A 22,458-nucleotide genomic window follows, 5' to 3' on the forward strand; every position below is an offset into this window, starting at 1 on the left:
AGGAGAGGAGAGGAGAAAGACTGGGAGAGAGGTGACACAAAGAGAACTGGACTAGGAGGCAGGAGAGCTGACTTCCCAGCTCTGCCACCAGCTAGTTTCACGTATTTGGGCAAATCTCTTCCGCTCTCTGGGTCTCAGTTTCCTACCCATTCTGGCCAGAATTGAGTCCATGTCTTCACTGTTTCCTGACCCTTAAAACACTTTTTCATTTATTTTCCTAAGCTTCCTCAGCAGAGTTGAAGTACCCAAACTATATATTGATTTTTCTTTTAATTAGCTCCATTAACTGTGTGAAGTGCCATGGGAGGGAGAGAAGTCCTCCCCTCTCCCCCGCTTTCCCCCTCCCCCGTGTCTGTGTGTGTGTGTGTGTGTTTGTCTATCTGTCTCTCTTTGTCTCTGTCTCTGTGTCTGTCTCTGTCTCTGTCTGTCTCTCTCTTTGTCTCTGTCTCTGTCTCTGTCTCTGTCAGTCTCTCTCTCTCCTCTCTCTGCCTCCCTCCCAGCAGTGCTAATTAGGCTATCCTCCCCTGCCCCACTCCCTTAGAGCAGTCATCTCTCCCTCACAGGTTCAAAGGTGAACCTACAGAGGGAGCTGAGTACTTTGAAGTGACCATGGGAATAACATTCTGGTGGAGAAGAATGCTTCTCTTGAAGGAATCATAATGAGCGTTGCTGGGTTTGGGTTTGGGTTTTCTTGAAGTCCCTAGATCTGGGTTCCCCTAAGTTCACAGGTCTCTTGGGTCCCTCTGCTTGCTGCACAGTCTTCCCTGAGCTGTTGAGAGACCACAAGGCAGGTGCCAGGATTCATCTGGAGGGGGCAGGGCAGGGGGGAAGATGGGCAAGTGAAGTCACTCAGATAGCAGGCTCTGTGCGATGGAGAACCCCAAAATCAATGATTTTAAAGGCTCACATGGTGAATAATTTATGCTCTGATATCATCAAAGGTGTTCCTATCCATCAGTGTTCCAAAGGATGGCGTCTTTATCTGCCTTCTCCAACATAAATAGCCCCCTCCGTGATCTCCTCGATGTTCTTTAGAATCTGATGTGAGAGAAACCTGGGGTTTGCCAAATGACTGGCCTGGAGACCTGGAATTTGGCTGGTCCTGACTGGGCACCAGAGACCCCCTGAACCCAGGACTGTCTGTGCACAGAGCCTATGTCCTGCTGGTGGAGTTTTAGGGAGCTGGAGTCACTTTCACATAAGAATGAGGTGTCATATTAGATACCTAATATGTATAAGCAAGTCTGTAGTGTGTGTGTATGTGTGTGTGTGTGTGTGTGTGTGTGCACATAAACATAGCCACCTGCTTTTAAGTGGTGAAGTGGATAGAGATCTGGCCCTGGAGTAAGGAAGACCTGAGTTCAAGCCAGTCTCTAGATGCTTGCTAGCTATGTGACCCTGGACAAGTCCCTTAATTTGTTTACCTCAGTTTCCTCATCTGTAAAATGGGGATAATATTTAATAGCACCTGTTTCCCAGGGTTGTTGTGAGGATCAATGAGATCAAGCCCTTAGCCACATGCCCAGAACCCAGGAAATGCCGCATAAATGTTAGCGATAATCATCATTTGATGTATAGATCTATATTCACACACTGTGTATGTGGAGCCCAGTCTCAGACGGGAAACACCAGGAAGGGCAGCCAGGAAGGCCTCTTGGAGAAGGTGGTATCTGAGCTGAATCCTGAAAAAAGCCAGAAGGGAGAGTTGGGGAGGGGAAGCCTTCCTGGCCCAGGAGCCAACAAGAGAAACGGCACCCGAAGGGAGCAGGAATGTTCTGGGCTGGGGACAGGGAGGACAGCATGGCCCCATCACTGAGGGAATGGAGGGGGCTGAGCGTGAATATCTGGAAAGCTTAGACAGGGGTGCCTTAGGAAGGACTTTACACGCTGAAGAAGGGCTGGCGTATTTTCCCTTGGACATAACAGGTGGTCGATGGAGTTCACCGGCTGCGTTGGGGAGTGGGGTATTGGTGGAGAATGACGTCAATGAGCTTTGAGCTTGTCCTTAACCGAGATGCTCGTCCCTTATCTGCTCTGGCTTGTAGTTGATTGGGAGGAAAGACTTAGGATTATTTTAGAGTCAGAAGGCGTGGGAGCAGATCCCCGCTCGGACCCACGGTAGCTAGAATAGTAACTTTATAATAACTGGTGTGGTTCAGTTGGCTCCATTCAGTCCCCTTTCCTCCCGGAGCTCGGGTTCCTTATCTAGAGAGGCAGATAACGGGGCCCGGAGGGCTCGGCCCTGGGCCCTCCCCCCTGGCCCGTGGGACCACAAGAGTATCCAAGCCGGGGCGATAGGAAAACAGCAGAAGAAGGGGCTGCTTTGCTTGTTCTCCGATGGGCCTTTGTTTCTGGTTCATTCGTTCGGTCTATGAACTCTGCCATTTGGCAAAGGGGTCCAGCCTACGCCCCCGCCTGCCCCGTCTCCAACATCCGTCCAGCACTGAGCCCATCTCCCCCCCCCCCCCCGACCCCCGCCCCCCCCCCCCCCCCGGGGGGCAGGAAGCGGGCTCCTGGCTGCTGGTCCACGATAGCCGCGGACTCCCCACGCAGCCTCCCTCCTGGCCTTGGTCTTTGTAACAAAGTTATACACGAGCTGCAGGACTTTTTTCACTTTTATTCTAATGTTGCCTTCCCAATCCCTTTCCTCACCTTGAAATGATATGAGGGTGCCTTTGCTCTGTAGGGTCTAGTTGTTCTTAGGGAGGAGAGCTTGATAGTGGGGGTGGGCCAGCGGAAGGGGAGGGGAGAGGCCAAAAGAGGAAGGGGGAAAGAGGCGGGGAAAGGAGGGGGCGGGGCCAGGCTACCATAAATTAATCCTGAGTCTGGCTGGAGGAGACACTCTGAGAGCCTCGGGGGTTTGAAGATCGCAGACCGGAGCAGCTAGACCACGAATGTGGCGCCTGCCGAGGCATAGCGTGGCCAGCAGTTCCGCGGGCCAGTCCTGTCCAGGTGCTCAGCTCGAAGCTAGCGCGCCAATCTGCGCCTCTCCTAGCCCAGCTATGCAGCCTGATCCTCCAACAACACCTGCCTGGGCTCCCATGGACCCCACGGACCCCACGGCCGCTGCCGCTGTCGAGGCCGGGCCCAGCTCCACCCACCTAGGCACCCCTCAACAGGACCAGCATGCAGTGCAGCTCTGGAGGAAGAGGCTCAGAGACTTCGCTTTTGTCAAAGTCCTAGGTGAAGGATCGTTCGCCACCGTGGTCTTGGCCCGGGAGTTGGCAACTTCCAAGGACTACGCGATTAAAATTCTGGAGAAAAAGCAAATCATTAAGGAGAAGAAGGTATCCTACGTCACCAGCGAACGGGATGTCATGTCCCGCTTGGACCACCCGTTCTTTGTCAAGCTTTACTTCACTTTTCAGGACGACGAGAAGCTGTATTTTGGCCTCAGCTACGCCCAAAATGGAGACCTACAAAGGTATGTCCAGAAATTGGGACCTTTGGATGAGCCCTGCACCCGCTTCTATTCTGCAGAGATCGTGTCGGCTCTGGAATACCTGCACGGGCAGGAGATTATTCACAGGGACCTGAAACCCGAAAACATCCTGTTAAATGGCGAGATGCACATTCAAATTACAGACTTTGGCTCAGCCAAAATATTGCTCCCCTGCAGCAGCCAGGCCAGGGCTAACTCCTTCGTGGGCACGGCACATTATGTGTCCCCGGAACTCCTTCTGGAGCAAAGTGCAAGTAAGAGCTCGGACCTGTGGGCCCTGGGCTGCGTGATCTACTACCTGGCAGCGGGGCTGCCTCCTTTCCAAGCTCGAAACGAGTATCGCATATTCCAGAAGATCATTCAGCTAGACTATGACTTTCCAGAGCAATTCTTCCCAAAGGCAAAAGACCTAGTGGGAAAGCTTCTGGTTTCAGATTCCACCGATCGATTAGGCTGTGAAGAAATGGGGAGCTATGGGGCTTTGAAGGCCCACCCATTCTTTGAAAACGTCACCTGGGACACTCTGCATCTCCAGACTCCTCCACAGGTCCCGGGATCCTCTGTCTCCACATCTGAAGACAGAAATGACTTTGGAAATTATGACATTGTCCAGAGCCTCACTCCTCCTCCATCTTCTTCCCATTCCTCTGCTGCCGCCGGGCCCCGCTGGCTCCAGAGGCCCATCGGTCATGTGGAGGGCTACATTCATGAACTAGATGAGAATTCTTTGGAGCTGGACCTAGAGTTTTCTGAAGAGGAGAAACCCCTTTTACTGGAGAAGCAGGCTAGAGGAAACCCATGGCATCAGTGTGTAGACAGTCATTTAATACTGAAAATGGGCCCCGTAAACAAGAGAAAGGGCTTGTTTACCCGCCGGCGCCAGCTACTTCTCACAGAGGGACCTCACCTCTATTTTGTGCATCCTGTCAGCAAAGTCCTGAAAGGAGAAATCCCTTGGTCTCCGCAACTGCGGCCAGAAGTCAAGGATTTTAAGACCTTCCTCATTCACACCCCTAACAGGACCTACCACCTGATAGACCCAAATGGAAATGCTCATCAGTGGTGCCAGAAGATCCGGGAAGTTTGTCAAGGCAGATGCCAGGACCATCCACAGGCTGCCAATGTCTAGAAAAGCTTAGCCCAGGAGCTTAGGCAAGAGTTCTGGCAGCTGCTCTCTGCCTCATGCACTCTTAGGCCCTTAGGAAGCAGCGTGGATTGCCAGCCCACCAACAGCCATCCCAGGTCGTGTCAGAGTCCTACCTGTGTAACAGGAGAAGATGCTTCCCCCAGCCTCTGTTCATCCTGCCTCACCCCCCACCTGCCTCTGTCTCAGGGATCACTGAAGCCTGGGGGAAGGGGGGGGGGCTCTCATGACTCTGCTGAAGTTTGACTTTAATTTTTTATTCGTCTGTTCACCTTAAAAAAAAAACATGACAAATAAATAAACAGCTTTTGCCTCCTACATTGCTTTTTGCTGTTTTACTCGGAGGTGGTTCTGCTAAGTTATCTTCCCTCATCCTTCTCCATCGGATTTCACGAATGAGTTTATGCAGTAAACTGGGTTTAAAGCATGTTATGGGGCGGGGGGGATGTATTAGCTTACTGACACCTCTCTGATTGGGACCTCTTCACTAGCAGCCAAGGGCTGCGGAGTCTGAGGGTAGAACGGGAGGGGGTGAGGTGGGAGAAGGAAGAGAATGGTGGACAGCAGAGGCAGAGATGGGGAGTACAACTGGGCTGGGGAGGATGGGGAGGGGGAACTTAGCTTGGGGCTGAGAAGCCAGATCAATGGATGATCGAGTCATTTTATAGCTGCAGAAAGGCAGGCACCCAAGGTCACAGGGAATAAATGGAAGCAGGATCTGAACCCAAGTATTATCCAAGAGTAGCACTTTGCACTACACATACCAGCCCCCCAAGAAACATCTCTTCTGAAGCTGTTGCTGCTGTGACTCACCCACTGGCCACAGCTCACACTGGGCTCTGGGCGACTTTCTCATGGGTTCTGAACCTGGAGTCCATGAACTTGGGTTTAAGAAACATTTTGATCATTATCTTTCAATATAATTGGTTTCCTTGTAACCCTCTGTACTTTATGTCCATAAAAAGGCAATTCTGAGAAAGGGCTTCCCTAGCCTGTCCACGGAACTGAGGTCCAAGACACCAACATGAGTCCCTTCTGGAGATAGGAAGACCTGAGTTCAAATCCAACCTCAGATACTTATTAGTTTGTGTGAACCTGAGCTGTCTGCTTCAATTTCCTCATCTGTAAAATGGGGATGATAATAGCACTTTACCTCCCAGAATTGTGAGGATCAAGTGAGATAAAATAATTGTACTAAGCTCAGAGCCTGGCACTTAATAACTCTTTACTGACTATCTAACCATTACTAAGTGCTAAGTACTATGTGCAAGGCACTGAAGATGAAAAGACTAGAAAGAAAATCTCTGCCCTTAAGAAGCTAGTAGTTGTTCTAAGAAGCTTACATTCTATTGATTCAATCAGCAAACATTTATTACTTATTTTACTTGGGCTGGAACCACACGCCCTGACCCTCCCCCACCCCCAGGCACTTGAAAGACAAAGATTTTAAAAGTCTCTTCTCTTGGAGTTCACACTCTATCCAGGAAGAAAATTTATCAATCAGTCAACAAACATTTATTTGAGAGTCTGTGCTCATCACTGGGGAGACAGAGTGGACAAGAGACCCTCAGGAGCTTCCATTCTATCCAGGGGCTGGCTGTGAAACTAGGAAGGTGATCGAGGCTGCTTCTTTTTCTCAGTTGAGGGAGTTTCTTGAGACCAGTTGCCTTCTCCTGGCCAGGGAGACTTCGTCAAATGTCATCAGTATAAGGACCTTAGAGGTCATCTATTCAACTAATCCACAAGCATTTATTCCGTGCCCAGTACATCGGACCAGAGTGGCGGTCCCTACCCTCAGGAGCTTAGATTCTCTAGGCCCTTAGATCTGGGGGAGATGCTCAGAGATCAGAGACCCCTCCATTTCCTACATGAGGGTATTGAGTCCCACAGAGGCTCAGTGTCACACAGGTAAGGAGTAGCATGGGTGGTTGTGCAGTATATTTTGTAGCACATGGATGTTTGCTGATTGTCTCCTCTATTAGAATGGAAGCTCCTGGAGGGCAGGGACTGTTTTTGTCTTTCTTTCTCTCCCAACTATGAATGTGCTTCCCTGACTGGGTAGAGGCTGGGAATTGCCCACCTGGCACCTTGATGTAACAGTTAGCTCTTTGTAAGCCCAGGGGCCCCTCCTTGGTGGCCTTGATTGATTCAAAGCTGTGTAGGCACTGTTCAGTCATTTTGATTGTTTGATTTACTCAAAGAATGTCTTCACCTAGTCACCAGGGTTAGGACTGGGTGTTTGGTTTCAGCTCCACCTTTAATGCTTAACTACAGGTCTGGTCCAAATTCTCTAATCTCTTCACAGTTTGCTATGAAAAGATGAAAACTCCTCAAACTTCCTATTTGTGAGAACATGAGAGGGAGGGAATGGGAAATAGAAGCCAATTTCATTTGCTTCTCTATTTCAATTCTTTGGTCCTCAGCCCCACACAGATGCTGACATAGAAGAGGAAACCCTGAAGAGAAAGCTTGGGGAGCTGACCAGCAAAGTCAGTGACAAGGGAGGGTCTTCAGAGGAAGAAGAGGAGAGCCAGAGTGGGCTGAGCCCAAGAAGGAGCTCTGTACCTGGCACGTGGCCCGCCGAGGTCCAGCAGGTTGGTAACCATGCCCTGGGCTTCCTGGCCCTCCTGCCTGGCCTGGTGAGTGTGTTAGGAAAAGAGCAGGATCCCAATAGGCTTACTAGCCCACTCCTCACCTGGCAGCCCAAGAGCATTCCAAAGGCAATAGGGCTGGCTATGGGCTTAGGTGTCTCTGGCTGGGAGACATCTAGTTCATCCCTCTCCAACATTCCTGACAAGCAGCCAGGCCTGAATCCCTACAGCGATGGGGAGATCACTACCCATTCCATTTCTGCCCAGATCTGATTGTTGGAGAGTCATTCCTCATATCCAACCAAAATCTCCCTCTCTGTAAGTACCACCTACTGATCCTAGTTCTGAAATTTGGGAGCCAGGGGAGAAGTTTACCAAGGACAGTCCTTCAAAGTTGGGAAGCCAGCTTTGTGCCCATCCAACCCATCTGCTCCTCTCTAGGATAAAGGACCCCTGTTCTATCAGCCAGTTCTCATGTGACCTAAATTCAAGTCCATTCACTTTCCTAGCTGCACACTCTCCAGGTTTATCAATGTCCTTCACAAAATTAGGCCCTCAATATTGAATGTAAGACTCCAGGTGTGGGCTGGCCAGGGACCATCACCTCCTGGTCCTGGACATTGCTGCTCACTCTTAAGGCAGCCCAAGATCTCATTGGCTTTCTTGCCTGTCCTTCAGGACTCCAGACTTCTGCTGAGCTTGCAGTACCCTAGAACCCCCAGATCATCTTCAAATGAGCTTCTAGTTAGCTGGTAGATGGGGTGCTGGACTCAGGAAGACCTGGGCAAGTCACTTAACCTCTGTCTGCCCCAATTTCTTCATCTGAAAAATGAGAATAAGAACACCTACCTCCCAGGGTTATTGTAAGAATAAAATGAGATAATGTTTGTAAAGAGCTTTGAAAACCTTAAAGAAGTGTCAGCGATGATGATGATGATGATGATGATGATGATGATGATGATGATGATTGATGATGATATGGATTTTCCAAAGTCACTTGCCTTGGGTAATGGATCTAAATTGATCCCTCCCCCCCAGTCCCCACACACACCCCCACACAGTATCTTATCCCGTCCCTCTTGCCACTAATGGCACTCATTGTAGAAGGTAAACACAAGGACCTAGTCATTCCATCTATAGCCAAGTGGCCCACACCAGGATCAAACATGACCTTGGCCTCATTGGTCATTGGTCAGTTGTTTCAGACCTGTCCGACTCTTCATGACCCTATTTTAGGGTTTTCTTGGCAAAGACACTGGAGTGGTTTGTTATGTCCTTCTCCAGCTGTGGAAACTGAGGCCAAAAGGGTTAAGTGACTAGCCTGGGGTCACTCAGCTAATAAGCATCTGAGGCCAGATTTGAATTCAGATGAGTCTACCTTGACTTCAGGCCAGTGCCCTATGCACTATGGCGCCACCTAGAGGCTGTGTTTTGCTCCCATTGGTCCCATCCTATGGGAAAAGCTTCCACCAATTCTTCCCTTAGTCTCTCTCAAGGCTGGACAGACTCCATGGATGTGCCTTTAGGGGCTGCCCTCTGAGACAGGACCTGACAACAGGATAGGGAATAAAGGGTCTCAGTCCCTGCCATGTGAGATTGGAGTGAAAAGGTTGGGGGTGTTTAAACTGGAGAAGAGAAGCCTCAGGGAGGCTGTTTACAAGTACCCAAAGGATTATCACGGAGAAAGGGGATTAGCCCTGGCCTGAGTGGCCCCAGAGAAACCAGCAAAGAGCCTTGGGTAGAAGCTAAAAAGTTTTACTGATGTCAAGAAAAGCTCCAAACAGCTGAGAGCTGGACTCTGGGCTGCCCACCCCCAGACCTCCATGGAGGTCTTCAAGCAAAGACTGGATGCCAACTTGGTAGGCATGTGATCAAGGGACTTCCTGTCCCTTATGGGTTAGGCTAGGGGGTCTCCCAGGACCCTCCCATCCCTGAGGCTGGGTTCCCACCACTCTGTGTGATGTCTGAGTATCTCCTCCCACCAGGCAGATTGCAGCCCCTCAAAGCCTTAGTGCATGGGTCTTTATGAACTTCCTTGAGCTGGTGCCTCCCACACTGAGCTGGACTGGTCCCCAGACAGCAGATGCTCAGGCCAGCATCTGTGGGCCAGATATATTCACCTCCATTTACCCATTACTCCAGCCCCCTCCAGCTTGATCAGACATGCATCATTTTCATTCCACTGATCTGAAAACCCCAGGGTCCTCTCTAGGCCCCGCCACAATAAGTCAAGAGAAAATGACGTTGGTTCAGGATTATTCACAATAACAGATATTTATGGGGATAGAGGCAGAAATTTCATTAGCAAAAGGAACTCACTCTGTTCATGCCATTGGGTGACTTGGAGGCTTAAAGAGAGTTGCCCAGACAGAGAAGCAGAGACTTGGATTGGAAGATGCTGCCTGTATGTGTCAGGGATGGGACCTGGGCCCAGGTCTCAAAGCCTTCTCCTCTAGCTCACTATCCACAACCCTCCACCCCCGTCTCTCTCTCGGGCTTCCTCCAGGGACGATGATGTGGCTGGAAGGGTTCCTATAGACTGTCTTGTCTAACCCACTCACTCTACATCTAGATTTACACTGTACATCAGAGGCTTACGCTGTGGGTGGACAGCAACACATCTGGTCCCAATCTGAATCAGGGTTTTACTCAGATAGCTGAGACTCTTCTGGCCTATTTTCCCCAGGCTGATCAGACACATGGAGGGGACAGCAGCATTCTTGACCTTGAGGTGGGTGGCCCACACACCAGAAGCCCTGAGGCAGTGCTCTCCAAGCTGGAGGACAGAGCAGCCTTGACAGCCACTGAGGTTCAGCATGCCAAGAGGGAGGTAACTGTCAAAATGTCTTAAGTCGAGTCTATGAGGGTTCATTGGGATTTGCTCTGTGCCCAGCACTAAGTAAAGCTCTGGGGATACAAAGAAAGGGGGGTATCAATTGCATATACATGTGTGTATGTATATGTATACATATTGTGTCTGTGTATATAGCATGAATTTGCAGTTAGGTAGGTAAATAGATAGATCAATAGTTAGACAGATGGATATATAAGTGATGGATGGATGGATAGATAGATAGATGGATGTATAAGTGATGGATAGATAGGTGAATAGATGAATGGATAGATAGATACATAGATAGATAGAAGATAGATAGACAGACAGATAGATATATAAGTGACAGATGGATGGATGGATGGATGTATAGATAGACAGATGGATATATAAGTGACAGATAGATAGGTGAATAGATAGATGGATGGATGGATGGATAGATGGATGGATGGATGGATGGATAGATGGATGGATAGATGGATAGATGGATGAATGGATGGATGGGTAGATGGATGGATGGATGGATGGATGGATGGATGGATGGATGGACAGAGCAGACTTGTGCTTTTACTAGTATATTTCCCAGCACATCAGTTCATTGAAAAACATGATTCTGAGAAGGGGTCCCTCAGCTTCCCCAGATGCCAAAGGAATCCAGAACACAAAAAAAGGGGAAGAACCCCTAGGCTGGAGCATGCTGATAAGGAGGACTATTGTCAGGTTTCATTTACTGAGCCAGACTGCTTAGGGTTCCTTGTATGTATTTACCATGTGGGTCTTGTCATAGGTGTCAGATATAAAAACTCGAATTGCTGCCCTCAGTGCTGCTGGACTGCCTGTCAAGACCTGGGAGAAGCCAAGGAAGAAATCAAACCTACTGGTGAGTAGGGCGTGAGGCAGGGGGTAGGTAGGAGTGGGAAGGTGGAGTCACTGTCCACAGCAAGCCAAGTCCCAGCTGCAGCTCCTAGAACCAAACAGGGGGCCAGGGCTCTGTGCTCTGCTGGATCTCCTGTTTAGGCATTGGTGGGGTTTTTTACCTTCCTATTTCCCTTGGGGATACTGCATCCTGGGGACTCGGTATTAGATTTTTTTGTCACTACAAAAAAAAAAAAGGCTGCTATAAGTATGATTGTACATACTGGGCTCTTTCCTCTTTCTTGGTCTCTGTTGGGTGTAGCCCCAACAGCTGTGTCACCGGGCACACTTTTGTCTCTGATTCCCCATTGCTTTCCAGAAAGGCTGGACCCATTCACAGCTGGTCCAGCAGTGTGTCAGTGCAGCCATTTCCCCTGCCCTTCCTCTACTGATATCTTTACCAGAAGGATAGGTGTGAGGTGGAACCTCAGAGTGGTTTCCATTTGCTTTTCTCTAATTATTAGCATTTGGAGTGCTTTTTTGTAGGGCTAGAGCTAGCCTTGGTTTCTTCTCTTGAGAACTCCCTCATTATTCTCTTTAGACTGTTTTTAACTTGGGGAAAAGCTTTAATTTTTAAAACTTTGAATCAGTTCCTTAGAAATGAGACCTTTGGGGGCGGCCAGGTGGCTCAGTGAGTAAGAGCACCGGCTCCAGTGTTGGGATGACCTGGAGATCAAATCCCAGGCTCAGACACTCAGCACCACACCCAGAAATAACTGGCCGTGTAACCTTGAGCAAGTTACTTAACCCCTATTGCTTAAAAAAAAAAAAAAGAAATGAGACCTTTGGGGTGGCTAGGTGGCACAGTGAATAGAGCACCAGCCCTGGAGTCAAGAGGACCTGAGTTCAAATCTGGCCTCAGACACTTAACACAAAAACTAGCTGTGTGACCTTGGGCAAGTCACTTAACCCCAATTGCCCTCCAAAAAAAAAAAAGAAATCAGACCTTTACCAGAGACATTTGCTGCAAATATTTTTCTAAACTGGATGTTTTATTGGATTTGTTTGTGCAGAATCTTTTTAATTTCTGGTAATCAGAATTATCCATCCTATGTTCCATGATCCTTGCTGATGCTTGTTTGTTCGAGAACTTCTCTACTATCCATAGACCCAACACTTAAAGTTTGTCAATATTCCTCTAATTATTTGTGCCGCGGCCTTTTGTATCTAGGCCACAGGCCCATTTGGAGCCTGTTTTGACGTAAGGTATGTGAGGTATTACTGAAGGAACTAAGATTAGAAGTGAATTAGTTACATCCCTGATTCCAAGGCTCACTGTGAATAGAGCAATGGACCTGGAGTCTGGAAGACCAGAATTCAAATCCAGGCAGCAGTACTTCCTAGCTGTATAACCCTCAACAAGGTGCTTACCTTCCTCAGCCACAGCCTCTTCATCTGCTAAATGGAGAGGAAATAGCACCTACCTTGCATGATTGTTGTGAGGAGGAAATGAGATAATATTTGTAAAGTATTTGCAAACCCTAAAGTGCTATATGAACGCTAGCTATTATTATTAATATATCTAATTTCTTCCATGCTGCTGACTACCCTTCCCAGCAGTTTTGAGCAAATAGCGGGTCCTTCTTTAAATTTTTTATTTATTTATTTAGGATTTTATTTTTCCCCAGTTATATGTAAAAAGACTCAACATTCAGAATAAAGAATCAGAAGTTTAGAGCCAGAAGGTACCCCAGAGATCACCTATCTAGTCCAATCCCTTCACTGACATTTCAGGAAACAGAGGCTCAGATTTGGTTGAGTGGCTTGCCTGAAGTCACCTGGGGGTAGGATACAAGGGTCATAGCTTTAGAGCTGGAAGGAGCCTGACAGGCCATCTACACTATCCCCCTCATTTTACAGATGAGGAAAGTGAGGCCCAGACAGAGCAATTGATTTTCCCACGATCATTCAGGCAGGAAGCATCAAAGACAGAACTCAAATCCAGGTCCCGACTCCAAATCTGGGAGTTGCTGATCTGCCTCAGCAAATGGGAGTTTATACACTAGCGAGTCCTCAATCTACACTACAGGCCTAGACCCCCAAAATGACAAAAATTCTATTATCACCATGATGTTGCTTAATTTGTCTTTTGAATGGAAAGCCACAATGTCGGGTAGTGGAGGGCGGTACCAGATATGGAGTTTAAATCCAACTCTGTAAGCCTAATGGTGGCCCTCCTCCCCTCTGAGCCTCAGTTTCCTCACCTGTAAAATGAGGAGGTGCGACTAGATGGCCTCTGAGGCTCCTTTTAGCTCTGGAGCAAACCTAGACTCATGGTTGTCTATGGGGAGAGCCTGGAGGGCCTCAGCAGTGTGGGTGTCATAAGGCAGCCCCTGAGATAAAATCTCCTTTCTTCACTCGTAGATATTTCCCCTGCAGCCCCCCAAGAACAGCCTCAAAGATGAAGATCCAGAGCTGACTGGGGCTAACAAAGTGAGTAACAGCCCATCCCCCCAGCAGCCAGAAAAGCAGAAAAGGAAGGAAAGTGAAGGCTCCAGTCAGACATCCAGAGATGGAATTAGTCTGTTCAGATGTATGGCCCTTTTTGAAACTCTTGGGGAATTTTCTGTCTCTGTTTCCAAATAGATCCTTCTCCCTCCCCCCTCTCATCCCTTATAACAAAGATTCTATTTTTTTAATAATGATTTGTTTTCCCCAATTACATGTAAAAGCAATCTTTAGCATTCATTTTTACAAATTTTGGATTCCAAATTCTCTCCCTCATTTCCTCCCTCCCCGCCTGAGACAGCAAGCAATTTGATACAAAGTATATAATGACAGAGATTTTAAATGAAAGGGAAGAAAAGCTATTCAGCAAAGCCAAAGGACACATTGACAATATCTGACAAAGTATACACTATTTTACACCCCTAGTCCCCTACCTCTGCAAAGAGTGGGAAGAAAGAGTAGTGTTCATAAGCTATTAAACTTGGTGGGGAGGTGTTTTCGAGGGGAGGCAATATCACTTAAATAGAGGATTATTAATTTACTCCTAGAAGAAAGCTTAGAAGCCAGTTCAACAAATCCCTCATTTTACAGATGAGAAAAGTGAGGCACAGAGAGAGAGGGGCCTTAGCATCATAGGTGCAGAGCAGGCAACCCCTCATTGCACAGATGAGGAAGGGAAGACAGAAGGAAGTTCAATGACTTACCCAGAGGCACTTAGCACAGAGGGCTGTGGCCAGACTTGAACTCAGGTCTTCCTTACCAAACCTGGCACTCTATCCACATGCTGCCTGAGAGCCAATATTTAGAGATGGGAAGGACCATCAGGGTCCTCTAGTGGAACTGATTCATTTTACAGATCAGGAAACTGAGGCACAGACTCACCCAATTTACACAAGTGCCAAGTAGCAGAGCTGGGATTCACACCCAAGTCCTCTGCCCCTAATTCCTCTGTGCCATGAACTCAGTCCTCTTTCCAGAATCATCCCCATGCTGCCCTTTTTGTTTTTTGCATATTTCTGATTAAACATTTTCACTTGATTAAAGTAGTTCTGGAAGAGATGGAGAAAAACATACTCAACAAGGAAAAAAAATGACCCAAGTTAGAATTAAGGCAGCTAGGTGGCGCCACAGTGAACAGAATACTGGCCCTGGAATCAGAAAGAAGTGAGTCCAAATCCAGCCTCAGACACTTCCTAGCTGTGTGACCCTGGGCAAGTCACTTCACCCTGTTTGCCTCAGTTTCCTCATCTGTAAAGTGAGCTGGAGAAGGAAATGGTGAGCCACTCCAGTATCTTTGCCAAGAGAACCCCAAATGGACTCACAAAGATTTGGACACAACTGACAAATGACTAAAAGTAAGAATCCAAAAGTAGAAGACAAAGTACATGGATAGGTATCTTCCCTTCTAACTCTGATTATTTGTTGTATGCACAAATGAGACTTTTTTAAAGAAGCCCATTGGTACGGGTCCTCCTCCCTACAGCCATGCTTACCAGCTGCTTGTATCCCCTGCCTAACCACTGCCCCCTTGCTGCCCGAAGCCTCCCCAGCTTGGAGCCAGCCTGGCATTAGGTGAATGGTTTGAAGGGTGACTAGACATGGCCCCAAGGCACCGCTGGGTCCGCCCAAGTGGCTCTTGAAGTTGAGATGCACCAGGAATAAAGCCAGACCCATGACTGTTGAGTGACCCTACTCTGCTAAGGGAGGGTCATAGAAAGAAGGATGGCCAGCACCATATGGATCTCTATTCTCTATTTTCATCTCCCTTTCTTCTGTCTCCACCTATACACATCAGACCAAGGACAAACGCCAAATGCCATTTCAAGAAGTCAGTCCTTCCCACTCACTGTCTCTTATCTCCTTCAGAAAAATCCGGTAATTTCAGGTTCCCCCACAGTCCCCTACACAAGGGCCTGAATGCCAGGTGGTTCTATGGTTAATGTTAATTGGCAGATATGCAGATTTTTCAAACTAAGTGTCATGGTTGATTATAGACAAGAGCCAGAGCTGGAGTGGACCTCAGAAGGCTATCTGACCCAACCATCTCATTTTGCAGATGAGGAAACTGAGCCACTAAAGAAGAGACTTCCCCATTAGTGTAATGACCTCCCTGGCCTTAGTGTCCTCATCTGTGAATTACAGAGGCTGGATTGGAGGAGCCCTGAGGCCCCTTCCAGCCCCAGATCAATGACCTTATGAGTCAGAGACTAGACATGAGCCTTTCTGACTCATAGAACCGTAGATTTAGAGCTAGAAGCAGGGGCGTGCTGGAGCCAGCTTCTACCAGCTCAGGAGAGCATTTTGGTTGATACATTTTCCAGGTGAGCACTTATACTTCAGAACCTGAAGCTCTGTTAAAACTTCAAGCATTGATTCTTCCCTTACCCCTCCCCACCCTCCCCAGCCTCCCAAAGAGAGGAGTTGACCCTCAGGATTCAATGAAGACTCAATCCAGAGGCCTTCTTTTTCTTATAGGTAATGGCTAGGCCACATGTCCAGAGGAGAATACTCAATAATTCTCTTAAACTTCAAGGTAAGAATCATCAGGCCTGCCTGCTGGGGGAGCCAAGAAGAAGCAGGGACCTTGAAGACAGATACTAAGGGAACTGAAATAAAGCAACATTCTGGGGACTTGTGTGGTTAAGTGAATAGACTCTGTTTCCACTGCATGTTTGTTGTGGATACAAGGGAAGCCCAACACTCTGGAAGCCTCCAGAAACTGATCACTCAGGAAAACTCAAGACAAAGGTCTGTCCCTGTAAAAACCAAGGCCATTTTGTTTTAAACACAACTGACACTTCCTGGCCGTACGGCCACCAGGTGGCAGAGGAGAAGCCAGGTCCTTGGCTGTTACATACCGGACTCTGTCCCCAGTGGCCAAGGAGGTCATCAAAGTGCCTTCTCCTTATGGCTGGTCCTGCTCCCTCAACTGGTCAAGGCTTTTGAAGTCACTTTGTATGCCTTGGGATACAGTTGGTATTTGACCAATATACTCCACGTAGTATATGTGTCATATCCCCTCAATAAAATGCAAGCTCCCTGAGGACAGGATCGACTCCATTTCATCGTTGTATACTCAGTACATAGCAGAGATTATTTATTGTGCTATAATAGATCATAAAACCTTGTTCAATTGATCTGACAACAAAAATCCAATGCCCACCACCCTGCCTTGACACATTCCCCCAAAATAGTTCAAAAAAACCACCAGAAATTGTGCTTGCCAAGAGATATACCACATGCCTTTTTCCACTTTTGCAGGCTGTTAATGCAAAAGAAGGATCTGACCTTTAACTTGAACAATGTGCCCACCTTGCCCAAATCCTTATAGCTTTATGGGACAATCTCCTTAGCCTATGTCAATGTCCCATGTTCCTCTTCCTCCTTCACAGAGCACAGAGGATGTGATACACCATTTTCTTGTTGCCTCAATCATTGTTAGGAACAAGCCATGGTTCAGTGGTTTACCACCACATCCCCCTCCCCGCCTGTCTTGGAGGTGTGTGGTGCTACTCCTGATGGCTATGCTTGTTGTGTTCATAGCTGCTTTTAATGCTTTGGCTGCCTGGTCCTTTACCATCACTCCTCCCTGCCTGCCTCTAACAGCACCTCTCTAACTGGCTGCTTCTCATCTGCTACAGGCTTGGTAACCAGACCACCAGGTGGTTAGAACTGCTCATTGAAACAAGAGTACATAGCTCTAAGGGAGGGCCTGAAGGACGAGTCTATGGACTTGGGGAGCTCCATTCATGATGCTCACTGAGCTTTTTGGTTTACTTTATGGATCTCCTCAGGGTTCCAGATAACTGGGGTGACAAGGAACTGAATTCGAGATAAGAAGTGTGTTGCTATAAATATTCCTGATCCTGACTGGGTCCATAGAATGTCATTCAGATTCCTCATCCCAATTCCTCATCAGGAATCCTCAAAGGCTTCACCATGGAGAGCAAGGTCTCTCAGGCCTGGACAGACTGGAAGTCTTCAAGTGAGGTTCTGCTGATGGATCCTGTGTCTCTGTCCCAAAGATTAGCCTAGAGAATTTGAGTCGGGCTCATCTCTGCTGAGGGATTTATTGGCCACAGCTGCCCTCAAAGGCCACCTGTGAACAGAGGGTCATGAATTCCCCACTTCCCCACCTTGGCAGAGACTGTCCCCTCAGCTAGGATGATGTTTCCTCCTCATCTCCAACTCTCAGAATCTTTAGCTTCTTTCAATGTGGAATTCAGGTGCCACCTCCAACATAAGGCCTTTCATGATTCTCCAAACTATTAGTGCTCCCCCCAAATTGTATTTTATTTATTTAGCTGTTTAAATGTCCTATGATCCCAGTAGAACACAAGCTTCTTAAAGGGGGGAAACAATTTTGCTTTTGTCTTTCTCCAGTACCTAGCCTAGGCACAAAATAAGAGTTTCATAAATGTTCATTGGATGGATGGATAGATGGATGTTGAAAGAGAACATTAATCTTTGATTCAGGGTAAACAAAGTACGGACTGAGTTATCCTCTGATATAATCTTGTAAATTATGATTGGTCTTTCAAACAGCTGAGGCCACTGAGGGGAGGAAGGAGATTGCATTGGGTGAAGTATCTAGGGAGGCTTGTTCTAGAGACCAGCATGGAAACTGCTGTTGTCTTTGATAGTTTGAACCTGGCTGAGTAATTAAATCAAACCTTTTGTTTCCCATGAAGACAGAGTCGATAGCCCTTTCAGTCGAAAATCAGCTTCCCGAGGGTCCTTGACCCAAAGAAATCCCAATGGGAAAAACAGAAGGGTGGATCACATCTTTGCGGTAAGACTGTCACCCCATTCAATCACATACTTCAGCCCAATAAGTTTATTGTCTGCAGCTAAATACCCATAATGTATGATAGATTAGTCATAAGCCAAGCTAAGGTGAAGAAAAGGATGGTCAAAGATAATTTGAAAAAATGGAATACTTAGTATCAGTCAACAAGCATTTATTAAACACTAGGAGCCTGGCACTTTGCTAAGTGCTGAGGGTACCAAGAAAATGAAGGTATGATTCCCCACTCTCAAGGAGCTTACATTCAAATGGAATAGAAGTCATGTATATAAACAGGCACATACAAGATACATGCACTGAGAAGACGAAAGGTAACTTTAGAGTAGAAGGCTCCAGCAGCTGGGGGATGGGCAGTAGGATGGCAGAGAGACTAGGAAAAGACTCCTGCAGAGTTCTGAGTTGAGGCTTGAAGGAATCCGGGGATTCCAAGAGGTTTGGGTGAAGAAGGAGGCCATCCCAAGCATGGGGGACAGCCAGGACAAACGTCTGGAGGCATGAGATGGAACATCACATGTGAGGAAGAAAAAATGGAGCAGTAGAGGTTGGCCATGGCATATGGGAAATGGAGGAAAGTGAAAGAAGACCAGAAGGGCAGGAAAGGGCCAGGCTCTGAAGGGCTTTAAATGGCAGAGTGATTTACATCGACTCCTCTGGGTGAGAGGGAAGCAGTGCAGTTTGTTGGATAGGAAGTGACATGGTCACATCTGCACTTTAGGAGAATCTCTTTGGTAACTACATTGAAAGATGAGTTGGAAGAAGAATGGTTGGATGCAAGACTAACTAATAATAATTACTATTGTGGTAATATCTAACATTCATGTGGTGATTTAAAGTCAACAAGATGCTTTCCCGTTACCTGGCTTTGATCCTCTGACATGATCTCATTGATCCAGTTAAGAAGCCATTGCCATAGTCTAAATGAGGGGGCATCAGGGTGGTAGCTGCATGAGCGGACAAAGGGGAACAGGAGAGAGATGTCTTGGAGATAGGAAAAAAACAAGATTGGACTTTAATTGGGAGGAGAAGATGCAAGAGAGAATAATCATCATCATCATCACCAACCTAGGTATGGCTAGGAGAGGTATCATTAGCCAAAATTTGTGAATATAGATTCTATTCACCAAGAAGTTAATCGACTAGTAATATAATAACCAGTTTTGGCTAACATGTAGCAGTGAAGCGCCCCCAGTCTCCGCAATTCATCTGAGTGTTTTTTAACATTTGTCTGCTTTTCTTTTTTTATGCTCCCCAGAAGCCTGTGATGACCCATCAGCCTTAAAGAAGACTTTTTGTATTCTTGTGATCATAGGAGTCACATAAAGAATGATTCCTGTTTCCGCCATTATCACTGCCACTGTTTTCTTCTCCCTCCTTAATTCTTCCTTGGAGAACAGAGGAAACGCTGCTTGTGTGAGATTCCAGCTTCAAGACACGAACGGTTGTCAGCTTTTCCTCCAAGCCTCTGCAGAGTGAACTTAAGAATAGAACTACATGGCCCATCACTTCCCAGAACACTGCAGCCTACTTGCTACCTGACACTGTGCTTCTTTCAAGTTGGATATGCCTCTGAATTTGTATTCCATAGGCTCATGGATTTATAGCTAGGAGGGGCCTTAGAGAACATCTGCTCATGGGCACAGAGGACCATAGATTTAGAGTAGGAAGAAACTGTTAAGGTTATATAATCCAATGCCCCTATTTATCCATGAAAAAAACTAAGATCCAGGGAAGGGAAGTGATTTTCCAAGGTCATCCAGGTAATAAGTAGAAAAGCTGGGATTTAAACCTAGGTCCCTTAAAAAGGGGATGTCAGCCCTCAAAGACCCATTTAGATACCTATTAGGTGATCGCTTTCTTGTATTGCTTTTCTAACCATTGTTGCTATTACCATAATGAAAAGAAAGTATGTATGAAAGGGTGCTGGAGATCAACATATATAAATGTGTGTGTGTGTGCGTGCGTGTACACAGAAATCGGAAGAGAGACCCACAGAGACAGAGAGGAAAGGGAGGGGAGAGAGAGACAGAGAAGAAAAGAAGGAAGAAGGGAGACAGGAAGGGGTGAGAGTCAGAAAGAGACAGACAGAGAGAGACAGAGACAGAGAGAGCTTTAGCTTGGTTCACTTTAGCTTGATGTTTTGATGAATCTAGTTTCATCAGCGTGGATCTGGCCACTGCTAATAATAAAAGGTCACATTTATGTAGCACTCTTTAAGGCTTGAAAAGCACTTTAGAAACATCATCTCATTTGACCCTTAGACTAACCTGAGGCAGGGGCAATCATTATTCTCATTTTACAGATTAGGAAACTGAGGCCCAGGATGGGCAGAGCCTTGCCCAGGATACACACCTAGGAAGCAGATGAGGCCAGATTTGCCTCCAGGTCCTCCCAATTCCCCATCTAGCACCCTAGCTGTGCTATCTCCTCCTCTATTTCATTCCCTGCACCGGTTTTGTCTTTTCCCCATAGAGCTCTCCCCGTCTGATTCCTTCAGTGGCTTGGGGGTGCCGTTGGGCTGTCCATTGGTTCTTCTCTCATGCTACAGGACTGGCCAGACTCCTGAACTGGCCACTCAAAGGTGTGGGCTTTAGGACACCTCTAAGCTCACTCCCCACATACATTATGGCGATGTGCTGGGAGCTGTTGTGCCACCCTGCCCCTTGCCATTGCCCTTCGGCTTACTTAATAACATAACAATAACATCTACCTTCAGTGATGAAGGATGTTCTCCTTCGGCCCTATTGCAAACCACCCCCCCCCCATGCCGTTGGTCTCTCAACCAAGACTTCGAAGAATTCATGCCCCCCACTTGCTTCTTTGCTGGTGGCCTCCATCTCACAGGTATTCACAACATAATCATACAGTAAGGCAGCTCCTGGAGGGCAGGGCCTGGCTCACCTTTATGTTCCTGTCCCCAGCACTTAGCCCAGTTCCTGGCCCTTAAGGAGACCATGGAATCCTAGATGAGCCCAATTCCCCCATTTTATAGAGGGAACTGAGGCCTAAGGCAGGTTGGACCCCCATTCCTCTCCCAGCATGAGTGAAATGAAGACAAGGCAGTATCTCAGGCCCTGGGACCTGCCTTGTCCTCCACAGCTTTGGCCCATGATTTCCTGAGTGCTGGGTCTACGTGGTTGCCCCTGAGAACTTCAAAAGAGATGGCTCAGATTCTGAATCCTCACCTGAGAATTGTTTCAGATAACAATCTGGTAACTCACTGCTAAGAAATATTGAAGGATCCTTGGCTCCTGGCCCCTGGGCACCCATTATTCACCTCTCTTAGATTCAAACAGAGGCTTCTGCAGCTGGAGCTGGAAGGAACCGCAGAGACCATCTGGTCCAACCCCTTCAGCTTATAACAACTGGGATTTGTCTAAAAATGGCAGACTGTGACTCCCAACACAGACCTCTTTCCCCCCTGGATCAGAACCCAGGTCTTAGATGTGGAATTCAGGGTTCTCATTTCTTCCTAACTAGGTCCTTGGCTGACATTGCCACCCCTCTAACATTTTTTTTTTCTCATTTATGACTCACCATTTTCTTTATTTGTACAAAATAGTGAATAATCATACCCTGGCTGGGAAAAAAAGGGAGGTTTTAGCTTTAAACAAGTCCTTCTGTTCTGATGCATCTATTTTGAAGGCTTGGGACCAGCAGCTTTAGCCCCAGCATCTTTGGGTTTGGACTCGGCAGGCTTAGCAGCCTTGGAATCAGACTTGGCGACCTTGGGGTCAGACTTGGTGGCCTTAGCATCAGATTTGGTGGCCTTGGGATCTGACTTACTGACCTTGGTGGCAGACTTGGCAGCCTTGGGGTCAGGCTTTGTGATCCTGGAGCCTGGACGTTTGATGCCGATCCTAGGACCTGGACGCTTGGTAGCCATCTTGTGTCCAGCACGCTGGGTGCTGGCCTTGGGGATTTGGGGCCTAGGGAGCTTGGCTTTGGAGGCCTTGGTGCTCAGGAGCTCGACGGCCTCTGCTCGGGCCTTGATGGCTTTGGCATTGTTGGCCTGCATCTTCTTCAGCCCCTTCTTGTTGTGTTTCTTGACAAAGTGCATGTTTCTCAGAAACTTGGGGTCAACCCCTTTCAGAGACGCGTATCTCTGCAACCTAGGTTTCTTGATGCCATTTCTGTGCCATTTTCATGATTGGTTGGGGGTGGAATGGTTCTTAGACTTAGCCATCTTTACACCGCAGCCTGCGCTAAAAGGCACTCCGCCGACCGGCAGAGGCCAAAGGGAGAGAGAGAAAAAAGCCCCTCTAACATTTTTTGTCCAAA

The 22,458-nt window shown here is 47.5% G+C and overlaps 2 protein-coding genes and 1 pseudogene across 9 annotated transcripts in view; 2 read left to right on the forward strand and 1 right to left on the reverse strand.

The window, feature by feature from the left end:
* MLPH (melanophilin) overlaps nucleotides 1-20,098 on the forward strand; it is a 70,547-nt gene extending 50,449 nt beyond the window's left edge. For 5 of the 8 annotated variants that reach the window (XM_069103152.1, XM_069103149.1, XM_069103153.1 and 2 more), the window contains 7 exons: nucleotides 7,010-7,180; nucleotides 9,864-10,007; nucleotides 10,798-10,890; nucleotides 13,290-13,358; nucleotides 15,849-15,906; nucleotides 18,065-18,165; nucleotides 19,433-20,098. In XM_069103152.1, coding sequence (XP_068959253.1) covers nucleotides 7,010-7,180; nucleotides 9,864-10,007; nucleotides 10,798-10,890; nucleotides 13,290-13,358; nucleotides 15,849-15,906; nucleotides 18,065-18,165; nucleotides 19,433-19,459 — 663 coding nt within the window. In that variant the 3' untranslated portion in view covers nucleotides 19,460-20,098. The remainder of the gene's footprint in view (nucleotides 1-7,009; nucleotides 7,181-9,863; nucleotides 10,008-10,797; nucleotides 10,891-13,289; nucleotides 13,359-15,848; nucleotides 15,907-18,064; nucleotides 18,166-19,432) is intronic. The other 3 variants (XR_011171350.1, XM_069103150.1, XR_011171351.1) reach the window with 3 other exon arrangements.
* Nucleotides 2,819-4,876, forward strand: LOC138173229 (3-phosphoinositide-dependent protein kinase 1 pseudogene; annotated as a pseudogene).
* Nucleotides 20,099-21,811: 1,713 nt separating the features above from the next.
* LOC138173192 (large ribosomal subunit protein eL29-like) lies at nucleotides 21,812-22,237 on the reverse strand. Its single transcript, XM_069103073.1, has one exon. The coding sequence runs from the start codon at nucleotides 22,235-22,237 to the stop codon at nucleotides 21,812-21,814; it is 426 nt and encodes a 141-aa protein (XP_068959174.1).
* Nucleotides 22,238-22,458: the final 221 nt, after the last annotated feature.

Source organism: Petaurus breviceps, unplaced genomic scaffold, assembly GCF_028583685.1.
Source record: "Petaurus breviceps papuanus isolate PSGF00001 unplaced genomic scaffold, PetGlider_PUasm1.0 567, whole genome shotgun sequence".
Classification (NCBI taxonomy): Eukaryota; Metazoa; Chordata; class Mammalia; order Diprotodontia; family Petauridae; genus Petaurus; species Petaurus breviceps.

Coding starts and splice junctions, on each gene's coding strand:
- LOC138173192 (XM_069103073.1), bottom strand. CDS start 22,237: ATGCACTTTGTCAAGAAACACAACAAGAAGGGGCTGAAGAAGATGCAG.